Source organism: Akebia trifoliata, chromosome 2 (assembly GCF_017979445.1).
Source record: "Akebia trifoliata isolate Shusen 1 chromosome 2, ASM1797944v1, whole genome shotgun sequence".
NCBI lineage: Eukaryota > Viridiplantae > Streptophyta > Magnoliopsida > Ranunculales > Lardizabalaceae > Akebia > Akebia trifoliata.
The window spans coordinates 25900740-25918188 of NC_141376.1; the positions used below are offsets into that span (position 1 = coordinate 25900740).

The 17449-nt window shown below is 37.1% G+C and overlaps 1 protein-coding gene across 2 annotated transcripts; it reads right to left on the reverse strand.

The window, feature by feature from the left end:
* Positions 1 to 1499: 1499 nt before the first annotated feature.
* On the reverse strand, positions 1500 to 4629 carry LOC147409984 (organic cation/carnitine transporter 1-like). Of its 2 annotated transcripts, XM_086460215.1 has the most exons (3): positions 4178 to 4629; positions 2162 to 2756; positions 1500 to 2053 (listed from the first exon to the last, which is right to left on the reverse strand). In XM_086460215.1, exons 1-3 carry the CDS (start codon positions 4581 to 4583, stop codon positions 1582 to 1584), a joined length of 1473 nt encoding a protein of 490 aa, XP_086316341.1. In that variant the 5' UTR covers positions 4584 to 4629; the 3' UTR covers positions 1500 to 1581. The 2 variants fall into 2 exon arrangements, with proteins under 2 accessions (XP_086316341.1, XP_086316336.1); XM_086460210.1 differs by having other exon boundaries at positions 1500 to 2756.
* Positions 4630 to 17449: the final 12820 nt, after the last annotated feature.

A 17449-nucleotide genomic window follows, 5' to 3' on the forward strand; every position in this document is an offset into this window, starting at 1 on the left:
TCTTGATTTTGTATTTTTATGCATTTGAACTAATTCGTCAATTTTTGGTATACGTGACACTAATGGCAATCTTTAAGTTTTTTGAAAATTGAGTGGATCGATTTGTCCATTTTGGTGTTGATAGATTGATTGAATTAACTCTTCTACATAAAGTGGGTGGACCGGCTCATCATTTTTAACATTATCGGGTCGATTCATCAATTTTTTATGTTATTTGGCCAACTCGTTAACATTGATATTAATCAACTTATTGATTATTTGTGTACACGTAAGATTTAAAATCGATTTTCTCAATAAAAATCAACGAGTCGACTCACTGATTTTTGTATGCTTTGGAAGTCCCAAATCAGAATTTTCCTATGAAATTGAGCATGTGAGTCGACTCACTGATTTTAATACACATGGCAATTTAAAAAAAAATCAAGATTTCTTTGATTAATAATTTATGGGTCGATTCACTGATTTTTAATATATATGGCAATTCAAAAATTGAATTTCTTTGATTAAAAATGTGTGGGTCAACTCACTAATTTAATACACGTGACGATTCAAAAATCGAAATTCTTTGATAAAATGTCGTCAATGAGCCAATTCACGAATTTTGTGTACATGACATTAAAAATTGATTTCATACTCCTCCAAAATGTGACTAAATCGATCCACTAAATTTTGGTGCCACGTAAGCCTTATCAATCGTAGGATTCCACTAAGCAAAATTAGAGAATCCATGTAATTATTTTAGTCGTAAGATTTGTTTAGTAAATCCGATGCAATTTGATGATAATTAGACCCTAGTTTGACCTTTAGTCTTTAAATGTTAACCATAGGATATTTTTGGATCGTAGTAGAGACTGATCATCTTGATCAGGCGGGTTCGGTGCGTAACACCTTCCGAAACCCGTAATCTGACCTCTTACCTATTATTCGTAGACTAACCCGATCTATTTTAGATTTATTTATGATTTTTATATCTAAACTAGGTGGCAACTCCTCCACTGGGGACCTTCAGTGATCATGTATATAAAATAATAATAAAATACTGGAATGCAATTTAATTGTTTTGTAAAATCGCATTGCTTATTTTTTTTAAATTGGAATTCACATTATATCTCAATCAGCTTAATATGTCACTTCCACAACTTAAGTATGACCCTTAGGCCTCTAGGTTTTGATATTTCTATAAATATTAGATTCTAACTATAAGAATGTCAATAATTAGGAGCCCTAATTGAGTTAGGATTGATCAAGGGGATCCCCTTGATAGGAAAATAGTAATTAACTTTAAAAGAATGGATTAGCTTCAACCTTCCTCAAAATGGGATGTTAAATTCAAGAGCCATCCATAAGGGTAGAAAAGAAGGAAGAATGTGAGTCTAGAATTAGAGAGAACCAAATCTCGATGGCTCAAGGCTTGGCTCTAATGCTTGAATCGTAAAAATAATTATTGATGATAACGTTTAGATTATGGATTCATATTTAAAGGAAGTAGAATGCATGGATGAAACCACAAAGACTCACAAATATACATTAGCACAACTGTAATTACATGAAGCTTTTTACAATTAAAGGCACAAGTTTCTATCACTGTTTCCCAAGTTCTAACCCTGAATCAGAAATGGTACTTATCCTTTCCTCCTCTTCTTGTTGCTCTAATGTCTCATACAGTGGTGCATTCCTAGTCTCAGGCAACAACCACATCAACATACCACTAAAGATTGCAAGGCCTCCGAGCATAAGAAACGAAATCGATGGGCTCAAACGACCAAGAACAACCAAAAGAGGAGAGATAGAAGCTCCTAACATCAATGCTTGGCGCAACAAAGATACGGCAAAGTTCCTTACATTTGTGGGGAACAACTCAACACAATAAACATATAGAAGATCAAAAGTAGTTGAAGCTGCCATGAATCCCACTGCTTCAAGTGTCAATTGAGCCCAACTTCCTTTAGAATCCTTCTTACCCGGAAAAAAGATGCAAAGAACGCAAGAGACACCCGCAATGTAGGCTGACCATGAAAGAAGAATCCGTCGATCCATGAAGCTCAAGAGAACACTACCAAAGAACATGGCGGGAATCTCCATTAGTGCATTTAGTGCAACTGTGAAGTATAGATTAAAATTCAAGTTTTCAACGTTTAATTGCAGCCCATAATAAACAAACCCGATTTCAAAACCAGCAATCATGATAGTCATCATTCTCCTTGCAGCCCACCTTGCAGACCAAAGACTCTTGGTGGTTGATAATTCGTTAGTTTTGACAACGGAAGGATTCGAAATCGTTAGATTCTTTGGTAGTTTCTTTCCATTACGTCTCGCTAACTTTTGTAGAACTTCCATGGCTTCTTCTGTTCTTCCTTTGACGATTAGCCATCGTGGTGACTCAGAGACGAAAGGGAGGACGAGTAAGGAGTAGAGTAGTGGGAGGACAGAGATGATTGTGTATAAGTTTCTCCAATTGGTTCTTGTAGGGTAAGCGATTAAGGGTAAGGAAAGGAAACCTACTGTGAAGAAGAAGAAGCCGTATTGGCCAACTTGGCCACGCCATTTTCGGCCCACAACCTCTGTTGAGAGGACACGGCAGCAGATACCGATTCCGGATCGGGCCAACCCGTTTGAGAAACGGAGCAAAGAATAGATCCAGATGTTAGGGGAGAAGGAAGTAAGGAAACTAGTAAGGGAGGTCAGTAGGCATGAGAGGAGGACCGTCTTCTTTCTTCCTAGATATGCTTCGGCTAAGCGGCCATAAATAACTGAGCCTGCAAAGAGAAAAACCATTCTATAACTTCAGGGAAAAACCATGGCTACTATGTTCAGACCTCTATACACACACACACACACACAACTAAGAAGCAAACTCTTAAAACTCACTGGGTCGACTCAAAACTCAACCAATTTGATTCGATTCATTTGGATTTCAAGTTTTAAAAAAATACTTAGAAGATAGAACAAAAATAAATAAATAAATAAAACTTAGATGTTAAAAAAAAATAATGTTAATGGGTCGGGTTCAGGGTGTATCAAACTCTGTTCAAGTCCTATATGGAATCTGAGTACTTATCCAAAAAGTTGTTAATGGGTCGGGTTTAGGGTGGACCAAACTTTGTTAGAGCCCAATTTGGAGCCTGAATACTTGTCCAAGTTAGGTCTACAAGATTCAATTGAGTCCACTAGTTTTAAAATTAAAGGCTCCAATAATAATTCTTTTTTGGCCCACTAACCCATGAATGTTTTAGGTGGATCTACACTCAATAAATCAGCTTGATTGGTGATAATTTTTCATCAGCTAACTTTATCAAATGGTTGACGTGTGATTTCAATAATCCAAAGGCTAGAATTTATGGTGATATAGGGAGGGAGTGTCGACAGAGCACTAAAATGAGGTTCAAATATTCATGAATCAGTGGGCCCAAAATACTGTGCACAATAGTGCATTTGAGACACGTTGAATTACATTGGTATCCAACGTAGCATCCAAACTCTTTTAACTTTTTGTTTTAAGTGCGGCAATTATCAGACAAAAAAAAGAGTGACTTGGACATCAACTTTCGACTTTTAAGACAGGAGACTTGGTGTGGGATAAACGACTACAGCCAGTTTTCTCTTCTGATCCAATAACTTCGGATCCGGATAGAGGATTTGGGTTCAGATAAGGATAAGGTTTGGATCCAATATCTTATTGGATATTTGGATTGGTTTTTGATCAACCATGTTCCGATCCAATGATGACCCAATTGGATTAAATGGAACAAAAAATGTCAAATTATTTTATATTTTGTTTGAATCTACTGAGTTTTATTTAGATTTTTGTAGAATATTAATTAGGGGTTCGGACCAATCCAATTTTCGATGAATTTGGTTTGGATCTTAATATTGAGATTCAATATAATTCTTATCCAACTAGACTTCAATTCTATTATTATCCAATTGGTCCCATATTGAATTGGGTTTGGATCTTCATATTAAGATTCAATAAAAACCCAATCCAACAAGAGTCTGATCCAATGCTTATCTGATTGGTCCCAAATTGGACTGATCCGGATCTGATCTACTGAAAACCATAGCTACATAGTTACAACGTACCTTCCTTAAAAATATTCAAATACCGAGCATGCCCTTAGCATAATTCATCCCAAAATACCCTCTTTTGATCTCAAATCTTCCACAAAAAAATACATACCCAAGAGTGAACCGAGGAAGAACAAGGAAGCCGGTATGCCAGCAAGAAACTTGTGATCACAGATGAGTCCCCATTCAACTATGGTTGAGCTACTGTGCCCTCCGCTCCACTCCCAAGTCCCCGGTTCGAGCCCACATACCGAAGTGATTGAATTACGATTGCACCAAGTGCCCCTACCCTTGCATGCCCATGAAGGCTGTGCATCACTAAAGATTGTAATTAAAGTGTTCTGAGAGTCGAACATCCACGCCAAGGACACCAAGAACACATGGACGAGTTGCGAGAACCCACATGATCCAACGTAATCTTCAATCACCTCGTCAACCGTTAGCTCCAGCTTCGTCGAAGCCTGCCCGACTAGATTTAAGTTAGTTTCTCCATGAACTAGGCCTTCTAGTTCTTCCATTGTTTGAATGTTTTTCTTGATAATGTTAGTTAGGTTATTTGTGGAGTCTTTTATGGCTCATAGAGAGTGGGTATATCGTATGTTTCGCTTTATTTAATATTTCAGTGTTAAGTGACCTGGGACAATAGGAAGAAACCGTCCCCCCTAGCTAAAGCTATGTATTGGGATTTGGGACCCACAAAATATAAATAAAAGAATCCCAAATGGTTCCAAAATGTCCAAGGATATATTAAGGTTGTGAGGACATCTGATTAATTAATATAAGATTTTGATACTGATTTTGAATGCTAGGCAATATATTATTTGGTGCATAGTAAAAATGTGGAATATATCAAATACCTTAAGTAATCATTTTCATTAGGGGTGCAACTTAATTCGGTTCAAACCGAGAATCGAACCAAACCGTATAATTTGGATTGGTTTGGTTCAGTTTAGACTGATATCGGTTCGGTTTCGATTTAAGTAATATAAAAAACCGATAAATTCGGTTTGGTTCTTGGTTTAGGTAATATAAAAAATCGAACCAAATCAAAAACCGAATAATATTAATTTAAAATAAAAGACTAAATTTTTATTTTTTATTTTTTATTTTTTACAAAACCTAATCGAACCCTCGTCTCTCTCTCTCTCTGTCGTCTCCGCAACCTGAGGCCTGTAGCTGCCTCTCTCTCTCTCTCCGGCTGCGACCTGTGTGGTGAGACCTACGGCTGCGACGGTGCGTCTTGCGACACTGCAACGTGAGACTAGGACAGGTTCATCTCTCTTACTCTATCTCTCTCTCACTCTCAAGGGTTTTACATTTCAACTAGGGTTTCTTCTCCATAGCTGTTAAAAGATGATCTCTTTGATTCATCAAAATCAGGTTTGATTGTTTCAATGTTTGATGAGTTTTCGATGGTTGCAAAAGCAAAGGGTTTATGAGAAATCTAATACGGTGCGTCCTGCAGCTGCATCCTCCGACGATGCCACCTGAGGCAGCGACAGGTTCCCCTCTCTCTCTTAAGCTGCTGCTCTTCCATGACAACCCATGGAACCGAACCAAACAGAAATAAGGTCGGTTTGGGTTGATTCGGTTCTAGAATAATTCGGTTCGGTTCTGGTTCTCATATAATGGAATCGATCTTGGTCAGTTCGGTTCTAATTTTACTCTAAACCGAACCAACCCAAATCAAGTTGCACCCCTAATTTTCATTGGTACATAGGGCAATTTTAAACTCATCTGAGATCAAGTTGTCTCAGATGATCATCATTGTCTCAAAGGTAGTCGATGCATTAACTCATTGTAGACACCCCATTTTTGTATTCACCTGATTAATCAACTCGTCAACCTGATTGCAACGGCTCCCGATGATGGATGAATATTCCAATATTTTTTTTTTGTTAATGAATATGTTTCAAAAATTCAGATGGGTATCTCAAGCGAACAAAACTTTAGAAACCACGGTACACTTGTAAAATATGATCCAAAAAACATAGTAATCATCATTTTTAAACAAAAATAAACTTTACGATAAAAATCATTAAAAAATGACTAAATTACCAAAATATTCTTAACATCAAAACATCCCTAGAGCCCACAGTACACTTAGGAAAATCCTTTCAAACACATAAAACAACAAATTGAAACTAAATAAATCATTTCGCCAATTTTCACCAAATTCAATAAAATTACGAAAATACCCCTCATAGGGTTTGCGATCATTTCATGCCAAAAAATTCGTAAATAACACAAACCAACAATCCCATTGAATTTCTTACGAAAAATAGATTCTAAAACATCCCGGAACATCAAAAACTGACTTGAAACGCAAAAGTTCTCTTCGGGGGTAAAACAGTAATTTTTTAATTTTTAATTTCGAAATTAATAAATAAAATATTAATTAACGTAAATTAAAACCTTAATAAAATTAATTTAAAATTTTAAACCAAGTCAATCTCATAAAACTTAAGTCAAAACCCTAATCTAAAGAAACCAAGTCAATTTCATAAAACTTAAATCAAAACCCTAATTAAAACCTTAATCTAAAAAGACCAAGTCAATCTCATAAGGCTAAAGTTAAAATCCCAATTAAAATCCTTATCTAAAAAGACCAAGTCAATCTCATAAAACTAAAGTCAAAACCCTAATTTATCTTATCTAAAAGGAGACATAGTCAAACCCTAATTCTTCCAAAAAAATCTATAAATATAGAGCCTCCACAATCCAATTTCGCAGGTCAAAGAAAACCTTAGAAAAAGTAGGTCAAAAAGCCTTCATAACCTTCCCAAAACCCTGATTTTGAAGCCCTAACCCCTTACCTATCATCTAAACCCTAATTTTTGTTCACAAACACTCAGAATTCTCCACATAACACCCATAAATCCATCAAAAAATTTAGGAAATACTCAGATCTAAAAATGAGGTACTTCATCTTAGAGATCTAAAGCGGATCTAATGACAAAAACGAAGGAAGGAATATCTTACGAAGAACCACTCTACCAGTTCTGAAGGAACAATTTATTACGATCGTATAGGTATATTTTCCTTTTATTTTTTTATTTATTTTATTTATTTATTTTAGATTTATTTTAGAAATGTAATCTTCTTGGAAAATAGTAGAGATCGGCTTTTGCTGGGCGGGATTGGTGCCTAACACCTTCCAATCCCGTAACGTGATCCCCGAACTTAGTTTATTTTTGTAGATTAGTTGTTTTTATCCATCTTGAGTCAATGCTCGGTTCCTAGACCATAATAACTAGGTGGCGACTCCCAAAATCTCAAAAATTAAAAGCAGATCCGCACACCCTACAGATCGAGGGCGCTTTCACTCATGCGAGATTTGAGGAATATTTTGAACCAAAATGCTAGCCTCACCAATGGGTTGAGGCTCTTCATTAGCATCACTGTGGGGATGGTAGAGATTCTCAGATAAAGTGTATTCCTAGGAAAATATGTATTGAAACCAAGAATATCGAAACTAATCTCGAGGATTGTTTTTCCTCAAATCATAACGATCTTATTGAAGGAAAGTGTAAACACCCCAATTTCAACAGGCCCTCACTCAAAAGGAACCACAAAAAAATTAGTTTGTATAGTAAATTTGTCAATAGACCGAAAATGCCCAAATTGTCGAAAATGGACTTTTCAATCAAATCAAAAGGTCCTGAGACACCTAAATGTCTCATGGACCCACAATAAGGCCTCACAAACCCTCACATTTTTCATCTCTCACCACTCCAATTCCAAATTCGATAACTTCCTAAGCCCACCTAAGGCCCACCAATGTTCCACCCCCCCCCCCTAAAAGCCATTTTAGCTTAACCCTAAACAAGCCTAACCCTAGTCAATGCCTTAACCTAACATAACTTTAATCTCATGCAACCTAACTCCAACCCAAATCCTAGACTCAAGCCAATCTTAAGACTCAAATACTCATCAAGTCAAATGCCCAACTCACTAAAGCCCAAACCTAAAGTCCATACCCTTGTCCATATCCATATCCATGATCAACACCAATCAAGGTCCATGCAATCATTGATTATCAAAGGGGATACTTGTTACCACCACCCTTCACTTCCCAAATTCTTCTAACCGACCCCATCATCACCCACAAAAATAAAATCAACCCACTCCCATGTCATCAACTACCTCCATCATTCCATCAAATAGCAACCAACCCATACCCCTTCTCCTTAATCAACTTACCTAACACATACACTTATACCTTTAAGATACTTTTCATCACTTTCTCTACCCTTCAAAAACATAACCATATAATCCCTTACACAACTCATTCTCTTAACCAAATACCATACCCTAACTCCAACTAACACTAATCCATATAAGTTGAGAATCCCATCCATTTGGGTCAAGAATGATCCATTCCCATCACATTGTAGACACCTCGATTTGAACGGGCCCTCACTTGAAAGGGCCCAAAATAGTAGGGTTTCAATAAGTTCGACCAACGGGCCTCAATGGCCCGAATCATCGAAAAATGATACTTTCGCCGAAACCCAAGCCACTAACACCTTTCAATGGGTTAGTAGGTCCACCAAAAGGGCTCGGCACACTCCCATCCACCCCGCTCCATGCAAAATATCGATTTTCCAACAAAAGGGGCCAACGGGCCCCTAAGGCCCAAAACATCAAAGGTGGTGACTTCGGTCAAATCAATGTTCTTAAGACCACCCCAGGGTCTCGAGGACTCGCAAAAAGGGTGGTGACCCATCCTACAGTTGTTCAACGTCGTCGCTCCGCACTCGCGTGCAAAAACCGATAACGGGCCCAAAAGCCCGATTCGCCAACACGTGGCATTTTAATTAAATCAATGATTTCAAAATCAAAAAAATCAAAAAAATCAAAAGAAAAATAATATGAGACTTGGGATGCCTACCCCTTCATCCAACCTTCACCGTTCCATCTCCAAATCCGATATCCAATCCAAAACAACCCACAACCCTTCTAAACCCAAGCCCAATACATTAAAAGCCCATAAACCACTATCCATACCCCATTCACTATCCAACCCACCACCCAACCCATCAACCCTTACCCACATCAACCAATCAACCCCTCAACATCAAAAGATGACACTTGTCATCACCATCCTTCACCTCCCTCATCCAATCACCCACTCCCATCACCATGCTCTAAACAACTCATCTAAAATCACCTCAACCCATACCCTACCCTAACCTAACCTACCCCCATCCTCTAACATCAATAACCAACCATCCTTCACCCATACCCTAACCCATCACCATTATCTAACATCATCAACCACCCACATCATCACCCATACCTCTACCCATCATCTTCCTTAAAACACTCCAATAAAATCAACTCAACCCATACTTCCTTCATCATCAATCAACTAACCCATTTCTCTCTCTCTAATCAAACAACCCCCATCAACCAATCAACCAATCTCATCACCTCACCCCCTCATCATGATTGCCATATGGCATCATCTCCTTTCTCCTCCCAAAAACTAACTTAACAACCTCTTACACAACCCATTCTCCTAAATCTACACACCTCACCTCATCAACCAACCTAACACTCATTCTCTAAACCACTCTCTTACACCCCCACTCCACCACCAACCATCACTCATGTCAACCCATCAAACACTCTACCCAAATGGGTTTGGGTAGAATCCAACCCATTTAGGTCTAAACCTCACCCATTTTCATTCATTACACATTTACCCTCCATTTCACCTTAAATTTCACATCCCTCACTCCTAAATCCTATACCATTACCCCTTCTCTCACATTTCAACCCCATTATACCCCCAAACCCCCTCCAAACACCTATATATACCTCCCCTCTCACCCCAAAAAGGGGTACACACACACACCAAGTTTCCATAAGAAAAAAAATCTACTCTATCTACTCCTCCTCACTACTCTCTTATAACACACTCTAAGAGAAATAACTTCACTCAACTCACCAAAGACTAAAGAGAATTCAAAGAAGAAGAAGAAGAAGAAGAAGAAGAAGGAATCCAAGAGTACAAGGTGGGAGCAATCAACACCCCCCCCCCTTTTTTTTCCTTTCTCTACCCTCTCCTCTTCCCTCTTCTATCTTCCCCCTCTTTTCATTTCACTTTAAATGAGTTGAGCATGAATGGACCTAAGGCTTGGATCTACAAGGATCATCTCCATTGATGAGATGATCCTATGATCAAGCCAAAATTAAATCCTACTTAGGGAACAAATATACCCATGGGACACACCTTCCACTTTCTTTTAAAAATCAAAATGACCGAGTTATTTGAGGTTACCGCCACGTGGCGGGGAGAAAGGGGTGCCTAACACCTTCCCTTTTCTCCAACGGAGCCGCTTACCCGAACCTCTAGGTTTGATCAACCCTATCCGTTACGAGTCACTAACGTCAAAAATGGTAATTTTTCGACAAGGCACACACCGGGTGACCATTCACACCCATTTCCAATCTGAATGGTGGCGACTCCAATATTTAGTAGTTGTGGTCGTCATGACGACGAAAACCACGTAGCTACACACATTACACAAATACCCTCACCAACCTCCAAATAACACCCCTCTCATACCTACACCCCATGTCATTATCTTCTAATATTTTTCCTTTGACATTCTAACCCTAAAAACAACTCAAAAAACCTATAAATACCTCCTTTAATCTCAAAAATGACTCATGCTATCAAACCCTAAAAGACTAAAAATTCTAAATTCCTTTTTACTCAATTTTCTTCCTCTCTTCTAAAAACAATTCACATATCACTACTAAGGACTCAAAAAGAAAAAGAAGAGAAGAAGAATGAAGGAAAGAAAGAAGAAGTGAAGACCTCAAGGTAGGTTAGAGAAATCATAGCTCACCCATTTCTCTTCCCTCTCTATTTTCCTTTTTTACCTTCCCCCTTACTTCTTTAATTTTTCTTTTAGAAAGCTTGTAAGACGTAATGCTCACCATCCCTTAACTCTGGTAGATCGAACTCCGGCTCGATCGAAGGGGTTATAACCACCTTCAAAAGAAAATCATTTTAATCTTTAAACACTATTTGCATGCACCTCACTCAACTCATTTTGAGGCAATCAGTAATTGGGCCGTTAACAACCTATAAGAATAGGCCCATAATCCATTAGCTAACAATTTTCAAAAATAAGTTCCTAAGGCAAGATTTTGTTGAGGATCACCTCTTTTATTGAGATGATCCTTATTATCTGAGCCGATAACGTATTCCTTATCTTTAAAGGTACAAGTCGTCGATCATTCAACCATTTTTATTTCCTTTTTTTATCAAAAATGATCATGTTATTAAAGTTACCATCTTTGATAGAAAGAAAGGGGTGTCTAACACCTTTCCCTCCTTCTAATCGAACCACTTACTTATATCTTAGGTAGTTCGGTGCTTTATCCGTACAAGAGTTATTATGACGTCAAAGCGATGTTTTTTCTAAAACTACTTTTCAGATAACCATTCACACCCTTTTACAAAAAAGAATAGTGGCAACTCCAAATTTTTGTATAGGTGATCTTCAGATTTGAAAATCACGTATATACAGCTAGCGATTCCACTAAGGTCGACTTGGTCATTTTTCAATCAAGAATAAAAAAATATTTTTCCTTTTAATCTTGTTTGTTGTTTATGTGTTTTTTTTTATCACGTTGTAAATGTTGTAATATTTACTTATTATTTTTTATTTAATCAAATGCTTGTAAGGGAGTTAATGGAAAAATGAATGAAAAATGCACAAGTACTTGCAGTTCATAGCCCATTACACAACTACCCCACCATAAAAAATATCAAACCCCAATGCTTAGTAGTTCTATATATTGATATCGATTATTACAAGTGTCAGGGACGAACACATCAAATCCGATCACCAACCTATGATGCATGTACTCTAGTATGCATCAAGGTTTGAAGATCAGGTAATCATAATTCACCTATTAGCCTCATGCCTATACCCGACTAGATGTGCTAGGACACACATTTTAAATGAATGCAATGACCCCCAATGGCAAGTTGTATTTTTCTTTAGGGCCTTGAAGCCCAAGAAAGCACACTTGTATAGATAATTGATTTATGTCTTTGTTTATTTTCTTTCCCCTTTAGGTAAAATGAGAGGAATTTATTTATTGCATCATGTTAAAAAAAATAGAGAATGACATGAAAAACTAGGGACCAGTGAGCAAACTTTCAAAACAGGGGCCAAAAATCCAATTTCTATCAATCTTAAAAAGTTAGATTTTTTTCTGGTTTGTTCTCATAACATAGATGCCTAGAAATGCACTTCATCCGCGCTTCAAGCATAGACAGAACAATACATGCCTCATCCATGCTTGGACCACAGATAAGACAACGTTGGTTATATCCGTACTCCAAGCATGGACCAGCATTGATTAGGAATGTGGAATGAGCACAAGATAGATTCTTGGGACTCCAAGCCACTGTTTTGAGGCCTAATGTCACTATTGGAATAACACAGTAATTGAGGACTCCAAAAAAATCTCATGTTTTGAAAAATTAAACAAAATGATTTTTCCTAACCCATGATTTCTAAAAGTGCAAACGTACAATCTCGGATGGACAAAAATCTTTTTCCTAAAATGGTGTGCAAACTCTCCCTAGCTCCGTCCTAATGAAGCCTTTTTAGAAACTAAAAAAAATTTCCAACTCTATGTCGATGCTAGCTCCACGCTGAAGAAATATCTTAGCAAGGGGAATGTTTCTAGCTCTGCACCGATGCCAGTTCCATATTGATGAAATCTCTTAAGACTTTAAGAATAGTACCCAGTTCCATACTGATGCCAGCTCTATGCTGATGTAACATCTTTTTAACACACAATCCAGCTCCGAGTTGATGCTAGCTTTGTACTGATGCAACCCCATATCAAAACACACCTAATCTAGCTCCACGTTGATGCCAGTTCTATGCCGATAGAACCTCTTTTTAACACACAATCCAGCTCCGAGTTGATGCTAGCTTTGTACTGATGCAACCCCATATCAAAACACACCTAATCTAGCTCCACGTTGATGCCGGTTCTATGCCGATGGAACCTCTTTTTAACACACAACCTAGCTCCGTGTTGATGCCAACTCTATGCCAAAGAACTATTTTCTTTAAAATCCACTTACTTATATAAAAAATGAAAAAAAAAACCTGAATCAACCTAATAGAACATCATGCATTTTCCTTTTTGTAAATAAGACACTAACATTTGGTCTTCTATACCTACAGGTGGCTAAACAAAAGGAAATATAAACAGTTATAGAAGTCTTCGTATTTCCTCTGATCTACATCATCCACCATGAGTGCTTCTGAACCACCACAACCAACAACAGTTGAGATAATTGACACCGACACAAGGATTGCAACACTGTTTAAGACTATGAAACAGCAAAAGAAGATGCTAAGTGTCGTGTTGGCCAATACCAACTTCATACAAGTCCAGGTAGTACAACACCAAGCATCAAGGTCGAATCCTAACCCCCTAGAACAACAATTACAAGGGCAACATACCACATTGCCCTCTACAATGCAGAGGTATCAAGGACCCCTGCTTATTTTTTGCAGAATAGACCACCTCCTGTGATCATCCACGATGATAAATGTGATTACAAGGTCACTAAAGCCAAAAACATAATAGATGAGAAGATGGCCCAATAGATTGAATTTCTTCAAGAAGAGATGAAAAGAATCAAAGGCACCAACACCTTGGGAGAGCTAGGTTTAGGGACCTCTATTTTTATCCCAACACACAACTATAAGCTAAATTAAAATGTTCAGAGTTCGAGAAATACAATAGGGTACGGTACCCTCTATCGCATCTATAACTATACTACAAATCAATGTGCCAATTCAATGAGGACGATAGATTTCTAGTGCAATTGTTTCAAAGAAGCTTGGTGGGACCAGCCCTTAAGTGGTTCTCGAGATTGGATCATAGGATCATATACTCATCAAAGGATGACAGGATTTGATTAAAATGTTCTGGCACAATTACAGGTTCAATAAAGACATGGGGTTGAACCGGAACAACATGAAAAGAATTACATGAAAATAAAGGGAAATAGTGAAAGAGTACGCTTACAGATGACGAAAATCAATTTCACAAGTAAGGCCAACAATGACTGAATAAGAGATGAATATCACGTTTATCTCGACATTAGGACATGCATTCTATACTCACTTGGTAAGGCACACTACAGGTACCTTCTTGAACTTGATATAAGTAGTAGATCGGGTCGAGGATGAAATCCAAATTGGTCTGATACTCGACTTCATGAGTATATGGACAGAAATAGGGATACCCACTCAAAGGGAACCATTGCCTTTGGGAAAGAAAAAGAAAGTACAAATCAACAATATACAACCAATTCGGACCCCTTTTCATCCTTGCTCAAATAACAAGACATCAAGCTCCACAAACCTCAAAGGCTTCGACACCGAAAGTTGCCTGGACCCCCGCACCTCAAAACCCATTTCAAGTAAACCCACAACCAGTTACATAGAAAATGGCATGGTATGGGCAGAATCAACAACCGTAGCCTAACAAGGTAAATAGGGTATTCACCAGGTTGTCAATGATACTGTCAGAGCTGCTCTTAATCTTACTCAGAGAAGAATATCTCACAAAGCGACCACCAAACCTTAAACTGCAAAAAGACCAGGATGCAACCCCGATTTATTTTGTGAATTCCACATGGGTACACCAAGGTACTCTAAAAACTAGTGTTGGCAACTCAAGCATCAAGTGCAGAACCTAGTAAATAAAAAGACTCATATTGGATAACCCAACAAACAAAACTTGGTGAAAGCGCCCTCGATCCGCAGGGTGCGCGGATCCTCTTTTGACCTATGAGGTTTGGGAGTCGTAACCTAGTTATTACGGTCTAGGAACTGAATACTAACTCTAAAAAAGTAAATACTACTAATCTAGAAAAGAAATAACTGAGTTCGGGGATCATATTACGGGATTGGAAGGTGTTAGGCACCAATCCCGCCTGACAAACGTCGGTCTCTACTAATTTCCAAATAAACAACATTGCTAAAATACCTAAGTAATAAAAAAAAATAAGAAATATGTATACCTTTCCGAAGAGAACAGTCTTGTTCCCTCAGATCTGGTAGAATAGTTCTTTGTACAGTACTCATCGCTTCGTTCTGTCGTTGGATTCGCTTCAAATCTCCAAGGCAAGGTATCTCTTTCTTAAATCTGGATTCTTCGAATTTTTTTATGGATTTTTGAGTATTTTTTAATGGCTTCTAGGTGTTTTTCGATCTAAAGTTGAAGTATGGGTGTTAGGTAAGGAGTTGGGGCTTCAAAATTAGGGTTTATGGAAGGTTAGGGAAGCTGTTTGACCTACTTCTCTTAGGATTTTTTATTTGATACGAAAATAGGTTGTAGGAACCCCTATTTATAGATTTTTTAAGTGCTTATTTTGATAGAGTTAGTGTTTAATTATAATTCTTTTAGAGAGAGTTATTGTTTATTTAGAATTATTTTAAATTATTATTTAGTTAGAATTCTATTAAATAGAATTATTATTTAATTAGAATTGTTTTAAATAGAATTATTATTTACTTAGAACTCTATTAGGGTTTTGATTTTTAGTCTCATTTGATTGACTTTAAAATTTTGACTTTAGTCTTACTTGATTGACTTTAATATATTGACTTTAGTCTTACTTGATTTACTTTAATTTCTTGACTTTAGTCTTACTTGATTGAATTTTTTTTGGAGAACCCTCCTTTATTATATCTTTAATTCTTTGGGCCCCCAAATAGAGGGGTCTTTTAATAAATATCTGGGCAACCATAAAAAATTATGCATGAGAGCCTGATTGATTGATTTTTTTTTTCAAATTTTTAACTTAATTTTATTAATGTTTCACTTTATATTATTTAATATTTTATTTATTAATTTTAAAATTTTTAATTATTAAAATTATAAAATTATCGTTTTGCCCTTGGAGGGGACTTTTTGTGTTTTAAGTCATTTTTCAATGTTTCAGGATGTTTTAGAATCGATTTTTCGTAAAGAATTCAATGAGAATATTGGTTTGTGTCATTTATGAAATTTGTTATGCGAAATGGTCGTGAACTTGGTCAGGGGCATTTTCGTAATTTTGTCAAATTTTGTGACAATTGACGAAATGATTTATTTGGTTTCGATTTGTTATTTTATGTGTTTGAAAGGATTTTTTTAAGCGTAATGTAACCTCTAGAATTATTTTGATGTTAGGGGTATTTTGGTAATTTGATCATTTTTTAGTGATTTTTACCGTGAAGCTTCTTTTTGTCTGTAAGATGATAATTTCTATGTTTTTGGAGTTATATTTTCCTAGCGTAGCGTGGTTTCTAAGATTTTGTTAGTTTGAGATACCTCATCCGGATTTCTAAAACATATCTGGTAACAAAATAAAATATTATAATAAACATCCATCATTGGGAACCGTTGCAATCGGGTTGACGAGTTGATTAATCAGACGAATGCAAAAATGGGATGTCTACAGATACCCCTATTTGGTAGAGAGTTGAAGCAAACTAGATAGTAAATCTATTTTGGTAGATAGTGTGATATATGAATGCCAAAGCTAGTGACAATTCATTTTGCTGCCTGATTTAGCAATTCGCCGGGATGTTCGGATCCTTGAGGGTAAAACTCTCCTCGAACTAAAAGGTTATCAGGTCATCGAGCGAGAACTCTTACTGATAGTGTCAGATCCTTGAATTTTAGAAAATTCTCTTTGACTAATGTAACAACTATGCAAGTGTGTGCACTTAAAATCTGAGATAAATTTCAAAGAATTTAAGTTGGAACTGAGTAAAATCTGAGCACAAAGTGAATATAAGTTGAGCATAAACTAAGCATAATTTAAGCATAATCTGAGCATAAACTAGGCATAAACTGAGCATAATTTGAGCATAGACTGAACAAAAACTGAGCATAACTGAGCATAATTTGAGCATAAACTGAGCATAATTCCGAGAAAACCCTCGGCGGTATCTGAGCATAATTCCGAGAAACACTCGATGATATCTGAGCGTAATTCTGAGAAAATCCTCGGCGGTGACTGAGCATAATTTCGAGAAAACCCTCGGTGGTAACTGAGCATAATTTCGAGAAAATCATCGGCGGTAACTGAGCATAATTTCGAGAAAACCCTCGGCGGTAACTGATCATAATTCTAAGAAAACCCTCGGCGGTCACTGATCATAATTCTAAGAAAGCCCTCGGTGGTAATTGAGTATAATTTCGAGAAAACCCTCGATGATAACTGAGCATAATTCCTTGAAAACCCTCAGAGATAACTGTGCATAATTCCGAGAAAACCCTCGGTGGTAACTGTGAATAATTCTGAGAAAACCCTCGGCAGTAACTGAAC

Coding starts and splice junctions, on each gene's coding strand:
- LOC147409984 (XM_086460210.1), bottom strand. CDS start 4,583: ATGGAAGAACTAGAAGGCCTAGTTCATGGAGAAACTAACTTAAATCTA. Junction 2,757..4,177: donor CTTCCTCGGTTCACTCTTGG/GTATGTATTTTT, acceptor TTCTCTTTGCAG/GCTCAGTTATTTATGGCCGC.